The 22,300-nt window shown below is 39.9% G+C and overlaps 1 protein-coding gene across 1 annotated transcript; it reads left to right on the top strand.

Annotated features, from left to right (window-relative positions):
* Positions 1-4,485: 4,485 nt before the first annotated feature.
* CPO (carboxypeptidase O) lies at positions 4,486-21,698 on the top strand. Its single transcript, XM_019652943.1, has 9 exons — positions 4,486-4,590; positions 9,172-9,271; positions 10,726-10,827; positions 13,272-13,376; positions 14,269-14,379; positions 15,441-15,531; positions 16,880-17,082; positions 20,445-20,529; positions 21,373-21,698. The coding sequence occupies exons 1-9, from the start codon at positions 4,523-4,525 to the stop codon at positions 21,633-21,635; spliced, it is 1,128 nt and encodes a 375-aa protein (XP_019508488.1). The 5' UTR covers positions 4,486-4,522; the 3' UTR covers positions 21,636-21,698.
* Positions 21,699-22,300: the final 602 nt, after the last annotated feature.

Here is a 22,300-nt window from a genome sequence, read left to right as displayed (position 1 = left end):
AAGAGCCAACCTTCAGACACTGATACTGGCCTGACACCTGTTAAAGAGATGGGGAAGAAGGAAAGGCTGGGTAGAAAGAGCCTCAGTCTGCGGTGCAGTCCAAGAAGAGTGCTCATGGAAGAATCCTGAATAGCTACAATGGTGAGCCCTTGTACTCAACCAATTCTGTGCTCAGTCATTGGAGGATGTCCAGGCAACGCTTAGTCTCAGCTTGAGTACTGAGTCAGGTTCTGAGGGCACCCATAGCCAGAGATTGACATCAGTTTCTTTCTTGAAAGGAGAACTCAGTGGGGGCTCTTCCAGAGCTGCCACAGCTGAGCAAAGGAAGCAGATGGTCACAGAAAGCTAAGTGCCTCACTGTATATGTGAGAGGCTAGATCTAACCAATGGATTTATGCCATCTGACAGGAACATGAGATTCGTGCATGCATCCGTGCCTCCACGCATCCCCTCATTTGTTTTCGATGGTAGCAACTGTCAGAACAAGAACCCATCCTTGGTGCTGTCTCAGAAATCAAATGCAGATTTTGCCTCTTCTGCTACTAAGGCCGTAACCTCTGAGTGACAACCAGCCTATTACCTCTACTCAATCTGCTTCCATCCCTGCTGTGATCATAAATCAACCTATCATACATCTGAGATCATGTCCTAACCACACCCTAATTTCCGCCAGCCTGACACACCTCTTCCTTGAGTCCTGCAGGTACTTTGCTGCTCTGGAAGGACTATAATCCATGTGCTAGCTCTTTGACTCAGTGTTCCAAGTATAAAAGGTACATGGCAAGTGATGAGGTTCACTGCAATGTCCTGAGGTTCAGGGTTAATGAGAACAACTAAGGAGCAACAGACTTGGTGAGCTGACTTGGCTGTATGCCTTCTGATTGTGAAGTCACAAACTGTTTACCTCCCAAATGACCCTGGCCTTGGGTAATAATATTTCATAGTAACCTCTCTCCAACTAATATGGCAGCCAGCCATGAAAAATCATGGGCATCATTTTGAGAGCACATTATTTTGGACGATAAAGATGGTGGAATTTTCTAGGACTTGGCAGGTAATTAAAAGAGGTTGATTTTTCAAACAAATATTCCTGCCAGTTAGAATTTAATCTTCCTCTAAATCAGCAGTCTGTAAGGCCGTTTTATTTTTTTCATGCCACTACTGACTCTATCAAAGAACATGGTCCTCACCATTATGGGAACCAATTCCCCCCTACTTTTTTTTTTTCTTTAGGACAATGTTTACATTTTGGCAAGCCTCTCATGGGGCTTAAAGAAACACATGTGTTTGCAAGGCATTCTCTCAAGTAGTTTAGAGAACATAAAACTTGCAGTAATATTTTTGGGAGTAAATTTTATTGTTATGGCTTTAAAACACAATCAAATAAAAACAAGAATTCTATTAGCAGTTGAATATTGTAATAAGAGAGTTGAGAATAAATTTTACTGCTATAGGAACTATAAAACAGCAATAATAAAAAACACTATTATTGTGAATAAATTGTGTTGAGAAGACTAACTAGAAAGCTATAAAACACAATGATAAGGAATAATCTAATCACCAGGAGAGATGTGATAATAATTCACCCTTGTTAGTGAAGAGCTCATGGTTCCAGTTCATTGGCCCCGAGTTCTCTATGTTACTGCTTACATTCCATAAGATTGCAGAAAGATAATCTTTGGACCGTAGGCTGGCAGGAGACCACATATTACACTGAAATTGGACATGGGGATTGAGGAAAATCCAATTATCAGTGACTGTTCAGAAAACCCTGTGTGGTAATGCCAAATATCGTCACAACGTATTTAAAAATTATTTGCAGGTTTCTACTAACAATTTGTATGTATTATTTGACTATGCATTTTCATGTACTTGATAATTTTATGTTCTTTTTCTTCAGACTAACTGAATGGAATTACATCTCTGTTGGGAGTGGAGGGAAGCCTATTCTAATCTTGCTTTTTATTTAAATTACCCATGCATCCTTCTGCCTTGAATCCATTTTGATCCCAGTTCAATTAGCAGGAGAATGAAAAGAAAACACTCTCAACTCCTATGTTTCATTCTCCCTCTATAGAACTCACAGTTCCATTAAAACCCTTGCTTCAGAGTTAGGACTATGGAGGTGGCTGCCCTGTCCCTGAACTTGCGAAGAGTGTCGTGGGTGTTGCATTTTAACCCTTGTTCTGAACATCATCAAAATGCAAATTCAAGATTAACAAATTGATGATACCCCAAGGGGGTTTACGGAAGATCATAATAATGCAGTTTCCTTAAGGTGTCATTCGCTTAGGCAAGCTATGCTGGTGGAGGTTTCTATACTCATTGCTTCCACTCTCTCACTTCCCTTTCTTTCTTTAACCATCTCCAGTCAGGCTTTTTGTTCTTACCACATGCCATGTGCCAACTTAAATTGCTCTTTTAAGGTCTCTAGGAACCTCTGTACTGCTGGGTAAGATTGCTAGTTGTCAGTCATCTGACTTGACTTAACAACATTTGGCCCAGCTGGTAACTCTCACTTTCTTAAAGTGCTTTCCTTGGCTGCTGGGACACAACAGTATCTCAGTTTTCCACCTACCTCACTGGCTGTCCTTTCTCAATTTCCATTGCTGGATTGCTCTCCTCTACAAGACCTCTAACTGTTAAATCAACTCCAGGATCAGTCTTTGTTCTTTCCTTCCACACATATACTCACACCCTAGATGAGCTCCTTCATGTGGTTTCAACACCATCTCTCACATGCTGAAGAGTCACAGGTTTGCGTGAATCGCTCCACCTTCCCTCTGAGTTCCAGCCTGTCGTAGTTGCTGCCCACTTGACAATCCTCTGGATGTCTAACAAGCATCTCAAACTTATCAGGGCCAAATAGAATTCTTCACTTTTCATCCCCCCAAACCTATTCATCCCTTATAAAAAGTCACCACTATTCACTCCATTTCTTGGCCCCCAAATCTAGGAATTGTTCTTGAGTTTCCTAATTCCCTCACACTTCATATTCATTCCATAAGCAAGTTTGTTGGGTCTGCTTCTAAGATAAATTCTTAGTGTGACTGTGTCTCACCATTTCCCCATGACTGGCTAGCCTGAGTCCCCATCGTCTCTCCCCTGGAATGCTGTGGTGTGCTCCCAGCGGGTCTTTCATTTCCATTCTTATCCTTCTCTAGCCTTCACTCTATGCAGCAGCCAGAGTAATCTTTTCAAATATAAAACCAAAACCTTTTCAATGATTTCGTAAAATAAAATCCAAAGTCCATACTATGGCCCATGGTTTCTATAAGATCTGGCTCCTGCTTATGTCCCTGACTGCATCTTTTATCACTCCCTGTTCCTACTGCACTCAAACACTGGCATTCTTCTAGTTCCTCAAGGGCACCAAACTCATTTCCTAAGACCCCCCTACACATGCTGCCGCCTTTACCTAGAACACTTCTTCAACAGCCCTTTGCATGAACCACATCATTTAGAATGTTACTCAAAAATTGTCTGAAATTAGTCAAGAGAAGCCTCTCTATCCCAACAGACTCTTGGCCCATGATCACCCCCATCTCCTTAATTTGATTTCCTTTACTTAAAATTGTATTATTTGTTGGTGTAGTTGTTTTTGTTCTCTCAACTCTACTGTGAGTTCCATAGCAACAAAAATTCTGTCTGCCTCATCCATCTTGGTATGTATTCATCTTTATCCTAGTGCCTGGTATATAGTGAGTACGCATGGCATTTTTGTAGGATGAATGAATAGATGAATGAATAAATATAGGGCAAAGAATTTAAACTGGACTCTGCACTAAACTTTGCCTTGCTCAATTAGACTTTCAGCAGCAATCTTAACTCGAGCCTTTACTTTTACTGATCATGGTTTAAGATTCAGGCATATCCTGGGTTTGATCAAAAACATGGTGGGGTGTCTGAGAGTGTCCTTTATGTGAGAGGAATGTGTGGGGAAATCCACTTGGGAAAGTATTTTAAATATTTTCACTGCTCATATTTGGAGATATCTGGTTTTGTTTAAGAAGCTGGTGATGTGGACTGATGTAGATAGACATCAGAACAAGAGAAGGCATTTGACTCCAAATAAAGCCTTCGATTCGGAAGCGGAATGGAGATCCTGAATCATTATCATGGCTGCTGCTTTGACCAGAGCAGAAGACACATCACCTAATATGCCCAGTAACTTTGTGGCATGAACAATGGGAGTGGTCAGCTCCTGAGAACAAGTGATGGGGATTCCTAGAAATAGGGAAGACACTTCTTTCCGGATCTGGTGAAGCCAAGGGCTTGTGTAAATTCAGTTGTAGAAGAGAAATGAGAAATCAAATGGGAGTGTTTTCCACTATTTAAAAAACAAAGAAGCTGTTTGAGCACGTGATGGAGCCACTGGTTATATAAGTTCCTGCTGAGCTATCAATTAACTGACTTATCTTATCTTGATTGTGGGAGTCAAACCCTGGATGCGTTCTCAGAGACACTTGATTTATTGACCTGCAAGAGAGACCCAGGACTTTCTAGCTCTGTTGGCAGAAGAATGAAGCCTCTGCTTGGTACCATTTACCTCTTGGGGATGCTGGTCCCTTGGGGGCTGGGGTATGATAGGTGAGTGGGAAGTGGGAAGAGGGGCTATTGTGATTTAGACTGTCTAAACATAAAGCTTATGTTTTATGTTTATTCATCTTATGCACTCAAGATGAGTGCAGCTGGATTCTTCCAACCATACATACCACCATAAGATGAGAATAATAATGATCACTAAACTTTTATCACTAAATATTAATAATCTTTGAATAAATGAATAAATATTTAATAAACATTTCCTAGCACAATGTATAATAAATATCAATAGACATGTCATGTTTTGTTGTTTAAAATGGAAATTATAATGACAATTCTATGTCCTTTATTTATATGGTTTCTCACTGGTAAATTACCTTCTAATTATCAATAAAAAAATGTTTAAAACTACCAAATAGTTTTACCAAAAGATAATTATTGCTAATATTTCTAGATAGCTAGCTAGCTAACTAATTATGTATATAGTACTATTGCCAAAATTTTTCAGTTAAATTGTATGGTAAAAATTTTTCTATGACATTTATAATCATTTCAAACACATTGCAACTGCTAATAATATTCCAGCATTGTTACCTTATGAGGCATTTATTTGATTTCTATTTTGTTATTTTTGTAAATAATGCCATGATGAGCATCTGGCCACATCAATATATATTTTTTGCAAATCTTTGATTATGTTCTTAATATAAGTGATAAAAAGTGTAATTACTGGGTCAGGAGCTGAGAAAAATTAAGAATCTTGGTATACATTGCCAAATTGCCCTCTAGAAAAGTTGCATCAGTTTACACTTCCAACAATAATATATGAAAGCACTTTCTGTTTGCCAATTTGATAAGTGAACAATACCCGCAGACGGCTTCTTTTGCATTTTGTTGATTTCCAATAAGGTTAAGTATTTTGTCTTGTTTATTACTCATATTATTGGTTTATAAGTTGCCCATTCGTGTCATTTGTCTATTTTTGTGTTTTTTCCTTATTCATAATGAATCATAACTTCTGTAAATATATAATATATATTAAACTCTGTGTGTGTGTATAGTGCAGTTTCTATATAAAGTACAGTTTCCCTCATTAATATGTAACTTGGTATTTTGCTCATTTATTCATATCTCATCTAGACTGTATAGTTATAAAGTGTTTCCTCTTTTTCTTCATGGTTAAAGAATCTTGCAACAAATGCTCTCACAGAACAGAAAAATATGTTCTGATTCTTGCCCCAGACTATCTCTGTGATCTCAACTTGTTCTTTAGCTTCATAGACAACTTGGTTTCAGATATATAGAGTCCAGGATCTATGTGATGACAAAAACCTGTTTGGACATTGTCTTTTTGTTTTTTCCATTAGTTTACTTGGTTTCATAGGGATACTGCATTTATCTTCCCTCTGAGAGTATTCATTTATGAATTAGAGACAAAGACATTTTTTTATAGAGCTTTGACTAGAAAAAAATCAACTTGCTTAAAACTATCAAGAGCCTTAAAACTTACACACCCTTTAAGCTAGTATCCCTGCTTCTGGAAATCTAGGCTAGGGAATTAAACTATATGGAAAGAATTTTATGCCCTAACATGCAGCCTCATGTATAATATAAATATTACATGAAATACTATAACACTTGGAAACAACCTAAATATACCATATTAAGTTACATAAATATTGATATATGATATATAATAATGGAATATTATTCATCCATTAGAATATTATGAAATTTTTAATAGCATGAGAAAATACATATTTTACACTAAAGGAAAGATGCAGCATATAAAATACTTAGAAAAATATAAGAAAAAATATGTACCAAAATGATAATTGTTATCTTTGTTGGTGATCTTTTTTCTGTCTCTCAACTATTCTTCATTTTGCAAACTTTCTACCATAAAGATGCATTAGAATATTTATTTTAAAAAAACCTGCCAAGCCCAGGTTAAATTATGGAAGTGATTCAGCTCAGGCAGTGGGACTCAGATGAGACAGCTTCCATTGGATAGCTCCTTATGACTACACCTGAGAAAAACATTTTGAATCTGCTAGTCCTGATTCTGATTGGCTGTTTCCATTTTCATTATTATTTACTGATATAAAATAATGTCCATTTTTATATGGCTCTTACCAACTCAAAACACAGATTAGCTGCCATTTTGATGCTCTTTATTCACTAAGATTGATGTAATGATAGTCTAGAAAATCTACACTTAACAAAGATGACAAACTTCATATTCTTTCTCTCATACATATCACATCCTCCCAATAAAAGTATAAGTCTGTTGAATCATTTGGGCTTTAGCAATATGAATTAGATGCCTTGAAAATGTTCATTCTGTTTGACCTACTAATTCTTCTTCCTGGAATGTAACTCAAAGAAATAATAAGAAATGTGCATAAAAATGTATGCAAAAAGCCATTAACTCCAGAATTATTTACAATAGCAAAAATCCATCTGGGGAAACAGCTTTAATATGCAGTACAGATAACAATATTTAAATAAATGATATCATGTAATGTATACTTCCTATTAAATATCAGTCAGTCATTAAGTATAATGTGTATGAAGGGTTTTTATTGGTTTGAGGAAATGTCTCTGGTAGAATATAGAATACCCAAGAGTAAATACAAAATATATATAGATATAATCTGTACTGTGTTTAAGAAAAAAAAATATGCACAGATGAAAAATTGACAGGAAACATGCCAAATATCAACAGGTTAATTCAGGGAGGTGGGATTATTGAAGATTCATTTTTCTCTTTTCTCTTTTTCTCCTCCTTTTTCTCTCTATGCTTTTGCAATATTTCACTATAAGCATATGCTAATTTCATAAACAGGGAAAAAAGTTAAAAAATACTTTACTGTCAAGAAATACTTATGAAACCATTTCTTTGCTAAGTGTGTAAAATATAAAATTTGCCTCACTATTCATTAGGGTTTTTTTTTGTGTCTTTATACATTCCAGTCAAAATTTCATCAATCTTTGATCTTCAGTATTTATTAATAATGTACCCCAAAGGATCATTTTCTCTGTTAGTCATTTTATGAATTCTTATTTATAAAGAATACACAAAGCACAACAATCTATTCATTTGATCGGTGAGATGAGACTGGTGATAATTTGAGGGATTACCTAGCTCTTTCCTTCCCTCCCCACATGTATTATGTATAGTGCAAGAAATTATCTGGAAACAGGGGACTGCCTTTTCTAAGTATATGGTTTAAACATTGCCTGAACTAAGTATTTGGGTTTCTAAGGCTTAACTGTTATTTTTAATTTCATGTAAAAGTGATACGCACTTTTTTTTTTTTAAAGATTTTTATTGGGGAATTGGGGGATGGGAACAGTGCTGGGGAATTGGGGGAAGGGGAACAGACAAGTTGCTGTCGTTTTGTTCTTCAGTCTAGTTGTGGAGGACGTTGCTTCACTGGCCCAAGTTGGCACCACCATTGCTCTCTTCCCGGGTGAGGCAGATCAGTCGCCGGTTTCTGGACCGCCGCTCACTGCGGTTGCTGGCCGCTCACGCTGGCTGCTGGCTGCTGGCTACACACGGTAGCCCATGGCAACCCACTGCCACAGGAGCTGCAGCCTATGCCGTCGCCGGCAACTCATGGCAGCCCAGCTCCAGGTTGAGCTGTTGTTCAGCATCTTAGCTGCAGAGGGCAGTGTCACTGGCCCTCATATGTGGGATCCGAACCGGGGCCCTCTGGCATCCCAAGCCAGTTCTTAACCATTGCGCCACTCGGCCGGCCCAATACGCACTTTTAATGTCATGCATTTTCACTCAAATTCCAGACAGTTCACTTTTTTTGCATATTCCGTGGATCCAGTGGTTCAATGCCGGCCTTAGGAGGCAACGTACACATTTTGCAGACGTTAGCTGGGGGAAAGACAAATGTTGGTGCTTGCCAGTGTCCAGTTACCTTTAATTTATCCCTTTCTATACATGTAGTTGCCAGGGAACACTAGCCCAATGGAAACAGGAATTCACCGAGTGCCAGCCCTGCTTTTTCGTGGACTCACTTTCCTATCACTGAGAACATAACTGTGATAAAGTCAGACCCAAACATCTGCTCAACTGCACGAAGGAAGAAGCAGAGTTGCTCTGAACAGCCACCATCCCTGGTCCCAACACTGTTGTGAAGCCTTTCCAATGATCTCATTTCCTGGCAGGACATAGCAGGCAGGACACCCAGTTCAAAGAATGAGGAAGAGAGGGATAAAAAGGTCTCCTTATTTGCTTCATTCCCTCTCCTCTCCTCTCCTCATTCCGAAAAAGCACTAAAATTATTTTCTAGTGACCTGATAATGCAAATACTTATTTTGCTCTCTTTGTAATCCAAATCAGAGATAGAAAAAAAGTTTTAAATGGGCTAATAAACGTTTTATGTCTAATTTCTAGGGTGAGATAAAAGTATAATTTAGCCTATGTAACAAAATCTTCTAGAAAAAAAAAAACCACCTGGAATAATAGTATTTACCTTAGGAGGTAAATGGCTTAAATCCTCCAGAGGCTGTGCACATTGCTTTCTATGACCTTTTTCATCAACCTTCCAAACTTCATGATAGCTCGGTTTCTTCATTGCTTTCCATCTGACTTTCTTCTCTTTGGAGATCACGAGCACAACACAGTCAAGAGGCTGTGGACAAGACAGTGACTCCATCGAGGAGCCTGGAGACCTATTCCTATGACAGATACCACCCCATGGAGGAGGTGAGCAAGTATACATGGTGGGGGTGGTAGGGATCACAACCAACTTTAGGATGGGCAGAGGTGGTTCACTGTTAATGTCCATGGAGATTTACTTGGACACTGAAATCAAGGGATTCCCAAATATCACCCACCAACTACCACCACTGAAGCTACAAATCCTGGTGATATGAAATAAAGAGGCAAATAAACAACAAAAAGAAAAAGGAGGAAAAGAACACCCCAACCAATTTTGCTAGTGTGAACGTGAAGCAGAATTAACCTTTCCTCTTGTTCATCAAGTTCCTGGCCAGTTTAAGCAGGGCAGGGCCAATGTGTAAATGTGTGTGTGGTGTGGGGTGGAAAGGCCTTCAGACTGAATCATATTGAGCTGAAAATGTGGTAGTTCTTGTCGGATGCAACAGATAATCAACAGTTCTTAAGAGAAGAAAACTTTTTTCAAAGAAATACGTGTATTGTTACTAAGTTTGGTGATTTCCAAAATTAGTTACAGTAAGAAAAATTAGCTACTATATACACAGATATGTGTGGGGGGCTGTATGTGGGACACTATGCAAAACTTTTTTTTAAGTATAAATTTTTAAAAAATAGAATTGCTGGGTTAAAGGATATGCGTGTCTAAATTTTTTTTATATACACGTACGAGTTGTCCTCCACATAGGCTTTACCATTTATTCTGTCAATATTTGGAAATATGTTAATATTTTCTAAAAGTTTTTTTTCAAATAATACAAGAAAGAATTTAAAATATGGGACATATCTTATTATACCTCAATGATTGTCTTCATGTCTTATGTTTGTGAATTCCCTTATTCCATTCACTTTTATAGAACCCTAGGTCATTGGCTTACAGGCAAAAATGTAAGACCCTTTCCTTCTAAGCATGGTGTAAGACTTGTAATTAAATAAACATCTATTCAGGTCTCCCCAGTTTAATCAAAACGATTAACTTGGGCTTGATTTAGAAATTTCTGTTGGCATATTCTGTGAAGGGCATACCCAACTCTTCCTTAATCTTGGAATCATGAACATTAGCAAAGGATATTGCTGAAATCCACAAAGACTGAGGAAAATCCTGCAAAATAAGCCTGACCTGAAATTTCTGGAATGATTGGATGCCACATGAAATCTAAGTCTGGTGGCCATTTGAAGGATGCATTGTTTTATAATGTTTCTGAAGTATTATCAGTGGACTATTGAAATTGTTAATTCTCAAAAACTGATTTGTAAAGTTCAGTAGGGTGTCCTAAGACTTATGGCTGATTAGATTTTTAGAGAAAATAGAAGAGGATGGGTAATAATTCATTGGTTTAGTCCTTTGGACTGTTTTGCACACAGCTACTGCAGAGCAGAGCAGAGTACAGAGTTCAGTATCTTAAGGAAAGAGGCAGTTATCTTAATTGAGGCAAGCAAATAATCTTGTTTATGATACCTGCAATCTTCCCTGGCTGTTTCAGATCTATCAGTGGATGAGCCAGATAAGTAAGCAGTACACAGAAGTGGTGACACAAAATTTCCTAGGGATGACCTATGAGGCTCGGCCCATGTATTATTTGAAGGTGAGTGAGAAGGCTGACAATTACTACTGGGGAAGAGGGGTCTCTCCCACCCAATCCAAGGACATTTGTTTACTATTCAGGGAGGGGCTCTACTCAGAAATGTAGACAATGTTAGAAAAGGCAGTACAGAAAGACTGCTTTTTCTACCCCAAACTGGGCTTTTAAAATTCAAAACTTGGAAAGACTTAATGTTAATCATCTGAGTGGAATCAAGAGCTGGAGTAAAGAGGATTCGGGATAATCAGGTGGGATCATGGACGTAGCACTTAAAAACAGTTAAGACCTACAAATATTGGGTTGTCGGAAAAGTCATGATGCATGTTTGCAACAGATGGCACTAGTTCATTTTTGGAAGTACTACAGTCATTCGCATCTATATTATTGCTATGTCATTTGACAGCTGGCCATTCTAGCTTCATTCTAAAAAAAAAATTGAGCAGTTTGGTTGAGTTTTGGAGATTTTACAACAAGTGGAAGATGGAACACCAAACTGTGTATTTTTGTCATATTTTACTATTTTACTTCCATAAAGGGAAGAACGCACATCAAACTTGTGAAAAGTTGTGTAAAGTTTACAGTGACAATGCTCTACAAGAACATCAGTGCCAATGATGGTTCACGAAATTCCATGCTGGTGATTTTGATCTCAACAATGCTCCTCAGTCAGGAAGGCCCACCGAGGTTGATGACAACAAAATAAAGGCATTGATCAAGTCAAACCAATGTTACACAACACAAGAGATTGCAGGAACATTGAACATCTATCATTCAAGCATTCATGACCACCTGAAGAAGCTGGGATACATAAGCAAGCTCGATATTTGGGTTCCACATGAACTCAAAGAAGTTCATTTGATGGCGCTTATAAACATCTGCACTATGCTCATTAACTTTGAGGAAAACGATCCTTTTTTGAAGTGACTGATAACCTGTAATGAAAAGTGAATTGTTTACAACAATGTGGTGTGCAAACAGTCTTGGTCCCGACATGATGGTTCGCCTCAAACGACATTGAAAGCAGACATTCATCAGAGGAAGGTTATCCTGTCAGTGTGGTGGGATTTTAAAGGTGTCATGTTTTTCGAGCTCCTACCAAGGAACAAAACATTTGAATGTGTACTGTTGGCAACTGGACAGTTTGAACGAATCCATCATCCAGAAGCGTCCAGAGCTTGTTAATTGTGAAGGAGTTGTGTTCCATTGCAACCACGCAAGACCACACACAAGTTTGGTCCCCCATCAAAAATTATTGGAGCTTGGATGGGATGTGTTGTCACACCCACCATACTCGCCTGACCTTGTGCCGTCAGACTTTCACTTGTTTTGCTCTCTTTAAAACTCCTTGTGTGGTGTAACATTCAATTCAGATGAGGCTGTAAATCAGCACATTGTTCATTTTTTTGCAGATAAAGACAGGTCCTTGTATGAACGAGGAATTATGAAGCTCACTGAAAGGTGGCAAAAATTTATCGAACAAAATGGGCAATATATCATTGATTGATCTTTGTTCTTTTGTTTTGTTTTGTTTTTTTAACTGGGCCATCCTGTCTTCTTTTGGCAGCTCAGCGGCTGCTCAGCTCAGGCTGGGAATCGAACTGGCGACCGTGTTGCTCAGAGCTTGCTCAAGCTCTTAACCAACTGAGCCACTCGGCTGGCCCAATCTTTGTTCTTTATATAAATGAATGACCCTTGAAAAACATATACAAAATACGTCATGACTTTTCCAACAACCCAATAGAAGAGATTATTCCTTTGTTTTCTCCGTGCTGGGCCTCCCTCACCCCAGCTGAGGAACTTGGAATTGTGGATGATGAGACTGGATGGGAACTTAGACATTCTGGCTGAGTGTCTGGCTCTGTGAAGGCCTGGGTGCCTCTGGGCTCTCACAGAGGTGGGAGAGGAGGGGTTGCACAAGGGAAAACTCCTCACTCGTGCATAAACCAGAGCCAGTTCACTTTTCATGTGTGTATTTTGAGTTTTAAAAAAATATTTATTGTTCATTTTCAAAACCTTATTTTGCATAAAAATGATTGAAAACCATAGATAACCTTCAGTTTTTAGCTCCTTCATTTTATGGTTGAGGGAACCAAGACCCAGAGAAATGAAGTAACTTGTACAAGGTCACACAGCCAGATAATAGCATAGCCATGGAGATAACCCGATCTCCAGCCTCCCTACCAGGCTTTGGGTAGGGGACATGGGAATTCAGCACGTGGCCCTAAGAACAACAGCCAAGGTTACCAGCAGGGGAGCAAAAGTAGCCAAGGAGGGGTCTGAAAGGGTCATATTGGTGGGTATCTCTGCCAGCATCCTCGCATCAGGCTTGAAATCACAGAGTGGAGTAAGCAAGGGACCTGTAGGGAAATGAAAAACCTGATAACTTTGCACAGTGGCTTACAATAATAAGTGATTGTTTGGTAATGGAGCACAGATGTTCCCTTCAGATCAGCCTGCCATCCAATAACCCCAAGAAGATCATTTGGATGGACTGCGGAATTCACAGCAGAGAATGGATTGCCCCTGCTTTTTGCCAATGGTTTGTGAAAGAAGTAAGTGTCTTGAGCTCCCTTGGAATGGTTAACCACCCCACAAAACACCTGTCGCGTCTTGGCTATTTAGAAAGCATGCTTCATTCACATGTTTGGCAATGCAAATCTACTGAGCTATTCCTTCTCCCCAAGGGAAATGAAATTAATAAATAGATTTGCTGAAAAATGAGGTATCCTGATCTCTTTCTAGTACATACAAAATCATTTTTATTGGAAGGTAAACATATCTAAATGTAGAAGAAAATACATCTTGGAAGTTAGAGATGAGTGAATCCTTGCGCTGCCTCTTTCACATAGTCCTGGACTAATTTTCTAACACTAGAGCCCCCAGTTTCCAACTGCAATAGGAGTTATGAAATGACTACTTCAGGGGGCTGTTGTGTGGATTAAGAGATTAACACGTGGAAAATAGCTAGCACAGTGTATTTTCACATATTACCCGTACCCCTCCTTAGAGGGAATAAAAAACTTTCAAAAGTAATGTAAGATGCTTTTTGTGTCAGTCTTTTCAGAAACCCAAACATTAAGAATTTAACCCACAAAAAGTAATTCTTAAGTGGTTCTTAGACCAACACCATCAACATAACTGGGATTTTGTTAAATGCCAATTCTGAGGCTCCGCTCCAGATCACCTCAGACCTAGGGATGGGGAGTAGGTGTGGCAGTGGAACCAAGACGTCCATATTTTAGCAAGTCTTCCTGGTTATTCTGAAACGGGCTGAAGTTTGAGAACCACCACCATCACCAATAGGCCAAACTGAATGGGTTGGAGGGTGGAGGGTGGAGGGTGGATGTATCGTTATCTTCTAGGATTGAGTTGAAGTCATTAAAAAAATGAAGAGAGAACAGACCTCTTTCCAGCATCATTCCAAAGTTTCTCTTAAATTTCCAGGTTCTACAAAACTATAAAGACAACTCAAAGATAAGAAGGTTCCTTATGAACCTGGACTTCTATGTGCTCCCAGTTCTTAACATAGACGGTTATATCTACAGTTGGACAACTGTGAGTATATCGAACTTGGTCCTGGGATGAGTTCACAAACTAGATCTTGACTCAGGTTCATTTTTCTGACCTCAGTCATTGCAGCTATAAAAATGTTTTGTGGACTTGTAAAGAAAGAAACCCTATTTGGGATAAAAGTCAACCTAACATTTTTAAGCCAACAATCTAAGTCAAGTTTAGTATCAAAGAGGCCTTTTTAGAGTTGAAGTTCAGCACAGGTTTGCTTCGTTTGTTTGGACATATTCCCAGGTTTCTAGTTATACTTAACTTTTCTCCAACTCCATCTCCTTAAAGTTTGTGGGTGGCCTACCACCTGGTTCACCTCACATCAGTTCTAGAAGCACGAGGGGCACAGATGATGTTTAAATACTAACCCAGTCCTCATCTTTCATTGTGATCACTCACACATGGGGCAAACATCTCATAAAGTTTTTTATATAGCAGACAACTTCCTCTTTAAAATGTTTCTAAAGCATATTACTCCACAAATAAGAGACCCCTTTTCTAGAGAGTATTCATTCCTCCCCCTCCCCAAACACTCCCCCGAAGGCCTTCACGGGACCCCTTTCTCTGCAATAGCCTTTCTCCCAGTATGTGAATGAAGTCCATCCCTCTGAGCTTGTCTGGTGAAACTTGTCTTTATTCCTATCTCCACGCATCAGTCCTCTGTTTCCAGAGCTGTGCAGAGACTGTCTCTGATACATCTGGAACAGCCTTGTTCCATCTGCCAAGCTATTTCCCTTTCATCCTGTATCACTTGGACTTAAATAAATGACTCTCTGAAGCTTTCCCTGATTAAGCAGATCACGTCCACCAGGCACTGCTAATCTGCTTGTGAGTAAAAGGCCTCGAATTCGATGTTTTACAATGTTCCTGTTATTGGGGGCTGCTAGCCTATCTGCAAGACTAAAAATCACAAGCACAAGCTTCATCATATTACAGGCAAGTCCTTCCAGAGAATCCCAGGAATGATTATTCATATTGGAGGAACACCCATCATTACTAACACTGTGATTTATGAGACCTTAAAATGGCAACATCCCTATGTCCCTCTGTTACAGGATCGGCTGTGGAGGAAGTCCCGTTCATCTCATAATAATGGCACGTGTTTTGGGACAGATCTCAATCGAAATTTCAATGCATCCTGGTGCAGTAAGTACATGTTTAGCAGATGAATTGATGAACAAAAAATGGGCGCTGAGAAGCCAGGAAAGAGGAGAATTACTAGAGATAGAACTTTTGGAAATAAACGCCTAATTTTGTACAGCTGTCTGGGCTTCCCGCTAAAGAGACGTATTATGTGTAGAGTAAAAAGCGGTAAAGCTTAAGTGCAGGACTCTTCTTCAAGTGAGGTTGGCCAACCAAGGGCAAAGGAGACCTAGACCAGTGCGAATATGTTTGAAACTAATCACTTTGTTTTGAAATATATGACTTGTCATAAAGAGAAGAAAATGCAGAGACTCATTCTTGCAGATTACTGTACAGCAGGAGGGCAGAAGTAAACAAGGTAAACATTATCTTCTCCTTAAGGCATTTTCTTGTTTCTGAATCACAACATGCCCAGTGAACTGGAAGTCAATAAAGAGTTAGGAATGGTTAAGAGCAGTCTGCTTAAAAACCAGATGGCAACGCTTAAAATTCAGACTTAGTGGCTGAGTGACCTTGGAAAAATTGCTTCATCTTCCTGTTTCAGTTTTCTCTTATTTAAAATGTGGCCCACAGTAGTACCGTCTTACCAGCAGGTTGCTGTGGGATTAAATGAGATGCCACATAGGAGAGGCTGGGCCCAGCATGTGCACAGCATGTAAAAGGGGCTCAGTTGATGATGGGCCTTATCGTTTTTGGTGAGGACAAACTATTTACACACTTGCAAAATAGCTCTAATGAGACTCAAACCAGCAAGACAACGAGGGAGAAACTTAGGCCAACAAGACGATGTCAGAGTCTGACCTTAGGTTCCCAACCACTTGTTTCAGGGCCCATCACAAGCTTGAGTAAAAGGTTCCTGAAAATGCCATTCTGTCATTTTCATCTCCCCCCCCCCAGCCGTGTAAGCATGGAGTTTATTCCTAAACCCAAGTATCAGCCCTTCTGCCTTTCTGAGTTGCTCCTTGAATGACTATCAACATGGACTACTCAGCGGTTCTCAACTTGTGGGTTGTGACCTCTTTGGGGGTCGAACGACCCTTTCACAGGGGTTGCCTAAGACCATCGGAAAACAAGAAGATATTTACATTACGATTCATAACAGTAGCAAAATTACAGTTGTAGAGTAGCAACGAAAATAATTTGATGGTTGGGGGTCACCACAACATGAGGAACTGTATTAAGGGGTCGCAGCATTAGGAAGGTTGAGAACCGCTGGACTATGTTAATCAGGCTAGCTTAGCCAAGCAAAGTCAAACAGGCCCTGATTCTCCCCACAGATGCCCTGAGCAAGGAGTCCTTGCCCTCCGTCGGTTCTAAACTAAAATCATGGTGCCTTCTCTGTGGTTTCCAGGTATCGGTGCCTCTAAAAACTGCACAGATTTAACATTCTGTGGGACAGGACCAGTGTCTGAGCCCGAGACAAAAGCTGTTTCCAGCTTTATAGAGAGCAAGAAAGAGGACATTGTATGCTACCTGACCATGCACTCTTATGGACAGCTCATTCTCCTGCCCTATGGCTATACCAAAAATAAAACAAGTAACTATGAAGAACTGGTAAGACCCAGAGCACCAGAGGCTTTGGAGAAGCCTCCGTCGGACCCTTGCTTTCCTTTCCCTGATTTCCTGTTCCAAGACTTTGGCTCCAGCCCCGTTTTTGTTCTCTCTGCTCTTCCTCATCTTCTTTCTCCTGCTTTTTACACCTTGCCAGATGCCTGCTGGGAAGGTTTCAGGTTAAATGCTGCTTTACCTACATTAATTAACTACCTGTTTCATAAAATGTCAAGTTGGGAGACATCTTAGGTATTCGTCTATAATATAAATGAGATGATTATGTTAATAATCTGCAGGAATGTGCTTTCATTTCTGTAAATTCTCCTGAAGCTCCGTTCAGCAATTATAGCTTTTGAACTGTGCTTTAAAGACCTTGCCAGCTGTTAGTGGAATATGGCGTATCTAAAATAACATGGCTAAATAATATCTGCTCTCTTCTCTGCTAAACACAATGCTTTGTTTTCTTCTAAAGTCTGCCTCTAGTATTTGCCTGGGAGTATTTGTAAGGGGAAGTGCCAGTGAAATCCAAGCAGGGGCTGGGAATGTGAGTTTTGTCTCATCCAGGTCCTTCTCTGAAGCTGTGTTTACCTAAGCATTGGTGGGCAGACTTGCTAAAAAGTACTGAGCTCTTTGCCCTTTTTTGAACTTGAGGACAATAGACACAAGTCTAATGGAGGGTAAATTTCAGATTGTAATATTCGTATCTTTTAAAAAAATGATTTCTTTTTCAATTTCTAATTGTAAAATACATATAACATAAAATTGACCATCTTAACCATTTTTAAGTGGACAGTTCAGTAGTGCTAAGTATAGTCACATTATTGTGCAACCAATCTCTAAAACTTTTCATCTTGCATAATTGAAACTCTATACCCATTAAACAACAACTCCTCGTTCCCTTTACCCCTGGAAATCACCATCCTACTTTCTTTTTCTATGGGTTTGACTATGCTAGATATCTCATATAAATGGAACCATACAGTATCTGTCTTTTTGTGATTAACTTATTTCAATTAGCATAATGTCCTCAAGGTTCTTCCATGTTGTATCATGTGTCAGAATTTCCTTCCTTTTTAAGGCTGAATAATATTACATTGTATGTATAAACCACATTTCCTTTACCTATTCATCTATCAATGGGCATTTGAGTTGTTTTCACCTTTGGCTTTTGCAAATAATGCTGCTGTGAACATAGGTGTACAACTATCTTTTGAGATCCCACTTCAATTTTTGGGGGTATGTAATCAGGGGTACTTGCATCATATGGTAATTCTATTTTTAATTTTTCAAGGAACCGTCATACTGTTTTCCATAGCAGATACACCATTTTCCATTCCAACCAACAGTACACAACGGTTTCAATTTCTCCACGTTCTGACCACCACTTGTTGTTTTCTGCTTATCTTTTTTTATTTTTTAAAATAAACTTCATTTTCAACAAATGCTGGAATGGACGGGGACTAAGCTCACTCTGTTCTTATGATCACAGAGGCTAGAGGACCCACTGGTTCTCTTACACGTCCTGTCTCTCTCCCTCTGGAGCGTGACCCATAAAACACATGTCTAGGCACAAAAAGAAAAACCACTATAGAGCTTTGCTGAAGGGAGTCTTTCTCTCAGCAGTCAAAAATATCTGCAGTACCCCAATATCCTTCTTGTAATGTTTTTGGACATCTGTACTACACGATCATCTTGCAAGATATGGAAATAACTAACATTTGCCTAGGACTTTACAAATTACAAAAGGATTTGATAGCCATTGTTTCATTTGACCCTTAGGACACTTTGGGATGTGAAAATTGAGACCATGAGTTAACTATATTCTTAGAACCTCTCAAGACAGTGAATGGTGGAGCCCAGGCTCGAATTCATGTCTTCAGACTCCAGAGGTTACATTCACCTGACCACCTCACACTGTCTCTCTCTGCTCAGGAAGTGTTTACAGTTTTCAGGAGCTGTTATCAGTTTAGATGTCCAGTCCACTGTGTCCTATTTCTCTCTCATGTCTTAGCCCTAGAAGTTCCATTTCTTCAGTAAAGAAATCTGCAGAAACAGAGATTTCAGTTGAGTAGCCCAGAGCCCTCTTTATTTTCCAGTTTCTGTGAGATTTGTCATAGATGTCTACTTTCTACTTAAAGGGATCTGTGACAAACACAAATGAACCACCAAAGACAGGTCATGGTAGATCTTTGATGTGACAGGCCTCCCACCAACAGAAAAAAGAGGCCCATATACCGCAGTATTCGTCTGTGGAATTTCATTCCCTTCTTAGTTCAGGAAAACAGATAACCATGTGTCCATTTTGCAAGGTTTGTGTTCAAAGATTAGAGAGTCTTGTGCTGCCGATTGGCTGTATAGTTGGAGCCCTCTGGCAAGAAGGTAGGAGGGACCTGGGCCATTAATGTCACCATTACGGGAAGTTAACTCCAAGATGGGAATTACGGACAACCCTTTAGTGCTATATTCAGAAACTGGCAAACTGAATTGAGAAAGATTGCTTCAATTCTGTATCATTTATAGTCTCAGGTGCTGAAGAGTTAACATAAATATCCATCTCCAAGAATTTTCAATAAAAAGGCTGTGTAAAAATTTTGCCACTTTGTCTCAATTGAAGCTAGCTAGCAATGCTTTCAGGTTCTTAGGGGTAAGCTTTGATAGAGTGCACATAGAATCAAGCTGACTTTTCAAGGAGGTTTCCATTTCTAGCATTATTTAAAGCTACCAGAGACTAGTAATTAGTCTCTATATATTTACAAACCAAAGATGTGTAGAAATCATGATAAATATACTGCATGATAGACAACTTGGCAATCACTATCTAGGGGAAACATAGCCATATATAGCCTTGCTCTACACTTCTCTGAAAATTAGAACAGCTATAAGAATTCTAACGTTTTATATGCTGACATTCTTTCCAATTGAACTCTTCCCTTATCAACCCTGTGTCCCTTCCCTAGCTTCTCCTCCCACATACATGCCAGGGCCTCGATCAACCTTGTTAGAAGGTGACAATAGTCTATTTCAGAGGTAATGAGACTGAAATAGGGTGATGGCCCCGGAACTGCAGCTTGGTAACCATTTGAAAGGAGATTCAAAGATGACTGCAATATCTTCCATGTGTTTGGAGGAACACGATAAGCCAGAAGTAGGAAAAACCCTCACTTATTAGGGCAGAAGATGATGAAATTGGGTGTGAGTGTGTTGGCTCTGAAGTATCAGCAGGCTACCTATGTATAGATGTCCGATGGAAAGTGGAAAAGATGGTCTGGAACTCTGGAAATGGATTTGGACAACACACCAAACCCTCTGGATTGTTGGTTTTATTTTTAACACTAGATATCTCTCTCTGCCTTCCCCACCTCCAGATCCAAGTTGGACAGAAGGCAGCAAATGCATTGAAAGCAAAGCATGGAACCAATTATAAAGTTGGATCGAGTACAGATATTTTATGTAAGTATCTGTTTTTTCGCCTCCTCAATAGTATCTATGTCACAAAAGAAACCAGTGGACTTCGGGGAGTGGGGTGGGCAGAAGAAGGAGAGACGAGCTCCTGGGATCACCAGGAAATTTTACAAATCAAAATGACCAAGGATAAAAGAGAGTGTGTACAAATCCAGAATTATGCTCTCTAGGGATAAGGTGTGAGCTCGAAGAAAAAAAAAATTAATACACTGGCTCAGACCAGAACTCTCTCTGGCTCCAGTTAAAAAGAGCTGGCAGGGAGAAGGCACAGGAAGGACATTTTCCAGTGATCCTTGGTCAGTGGATTCAGTTCCCAGAGGACCCATCAGGCTAAGAAAGCAGAGCAGGTGGGGCCTGGAGAAAGGATCTTAAAAAAAAAGAGTTTAGTTAAAAGGAGAGTGCGCTGCTTTTCCCCATTTCCTACCACCACCCCCTGCACCCACCAGAAGACCACCTAGATGATATTTGCATAATATTTTTCTACTTGGTCATTTTGTTCCTTTATATGTCAGGTTATGCTTGCCTTAAAATATTAGTTTGTCCAGTCTTTGATTCAGCTGAGAAACTTAACCGCACCCCTGCTACGTGCCAGGCATAAGTCTAGGTGCTTTGAGGATGGGGCGAGATAGAGAGGCTAAAGAAGATGTAATTCCTGCCTTACAGGGGCTTAATATCAAGGAGAGGCAGAAGACAGCTATCCATGAGACACTAACATGAAGGACTTTATTTATTTTGCCAGATTGAACCTTTATTCCTGAAATGGCTGATAGAAATCTGTGCTTTCACTATATAATTTCTAACTTTGCCTTCATGGTTTCATTTGTATTATAGATGCTTCATCAGGGTCTTCAAGAGACTGGGCTCGGGACATTGGGATCCCCTTCTCATATACATTTGAGCTGAGGGACAATGGTACACATGGATTTCTTCTGCCAGAAGCTCAGATTCAGGCCACCTGTGAGGAGACCATGGCTGCTGTGCTCTCAGTGCTGGATGATGTGTATGAGAAACACTGGTACTCAAACAGTGCTGTAAAGATGACATCCTCCACCATGGTGCTGAGCCTGCTCATGTGCTTCATGTGTTTTCTCTAAGTACATCCTACCCAGGCCTGCTCAGCCCCAATGAAGTGGAAGCAGTTGCAGGGAAGGTGTTGGTGGTCATAGAGGAACCAAATAATTTAACTGTTAATAAAAATACTTTCTATTTCAATAAAGACAAACCATGTTTGCATTGTAATATTTGTTTTGCTGGGAATTAATTTTTATGACTTTTAAAAAGTACAGGGCCAACCGAGTGGTGTGATGGTTAAGAACTGGCTTGGGACGCCAGAGGGCCCCGATTCGGATCCCACATATGAGGGCCAGTGACACTGCCCTCTACAGCTAAGATGCTGAACAACAGCTCAACCTGGAGCTGGGCTGCCGTGAGTCGCCGGTGATGGCATAGGCTGCAGCCCCTGTGGCAATGGGCTGCCATGGGCTACCGTGTGTAGCCAGCAACCAGTGTGAGCGGCCAGCAGCCGCAGTGAGCAGCCGTCCAAAAGCTGGCGACTGATCTGTCTCGCCCAAGAAGAGCGCAATGATGGTGCCAAGTTGGGCCAGTGAAGCAACGTCCTCCACAACTAGACGGAAGAACAAAACGACAGTAACTTGTCTGTTCCCCTTCCCCCAATTCCCCAGCACTGTTCCCATCCCCCAATTTTCCAATAAAAATCTTTAAAAAAAAAAAAGAAAGAAAGAAAAGTACAATATTAGTT

The sequence above is a fragment of the Hipposideros armiger genome, unplaced genomic scaffold (genome assembly GCF_001890085.2).
Source record: "Hipposideros armiger isolate ML-2016 unplaced genomic scaffold, ASM189008v1 scaffold_190, whole genome shotgun sequence".
Classification (NCBI taxonomy): domain Eukaryota; kingdom Metazoa; phylum Chordata; class Mammalia; order Chiroptera; family Hipposideridae; genus Hipposideros; species Hipposideros armiger.
This window is presented reverse-complemented; position numbering and strand designations above follow the sequence as displayed.

What these genes read in the sequence shown, in the direction of transcription:
- CPO (XM_019652943.1), top strand. Translation starts at nt 4,523, where the DNA reads ATGAAGCCTCTGCTTGGTACCATTTACCTCTTGGGGATGCTGGTCCCT. An exon ending in GATACCACCCCATGGAGGAG is followed by an intron (nt 9,272 to 10,725) that starts GTGAGCAAGTAT and finishes TGGCTGTTTCAG; the next exon opens with ATCTATCAGTGGATGAGCCA. An exon ending in ATATCTACAGTTGGACAACT is followed by an intron (nt 14,380 to 15,440) that starts GTGAGTATATCG and finishes CCTCTGTTACAG; the next exon opens with GATCGGCTGTGGAGGAAGTC.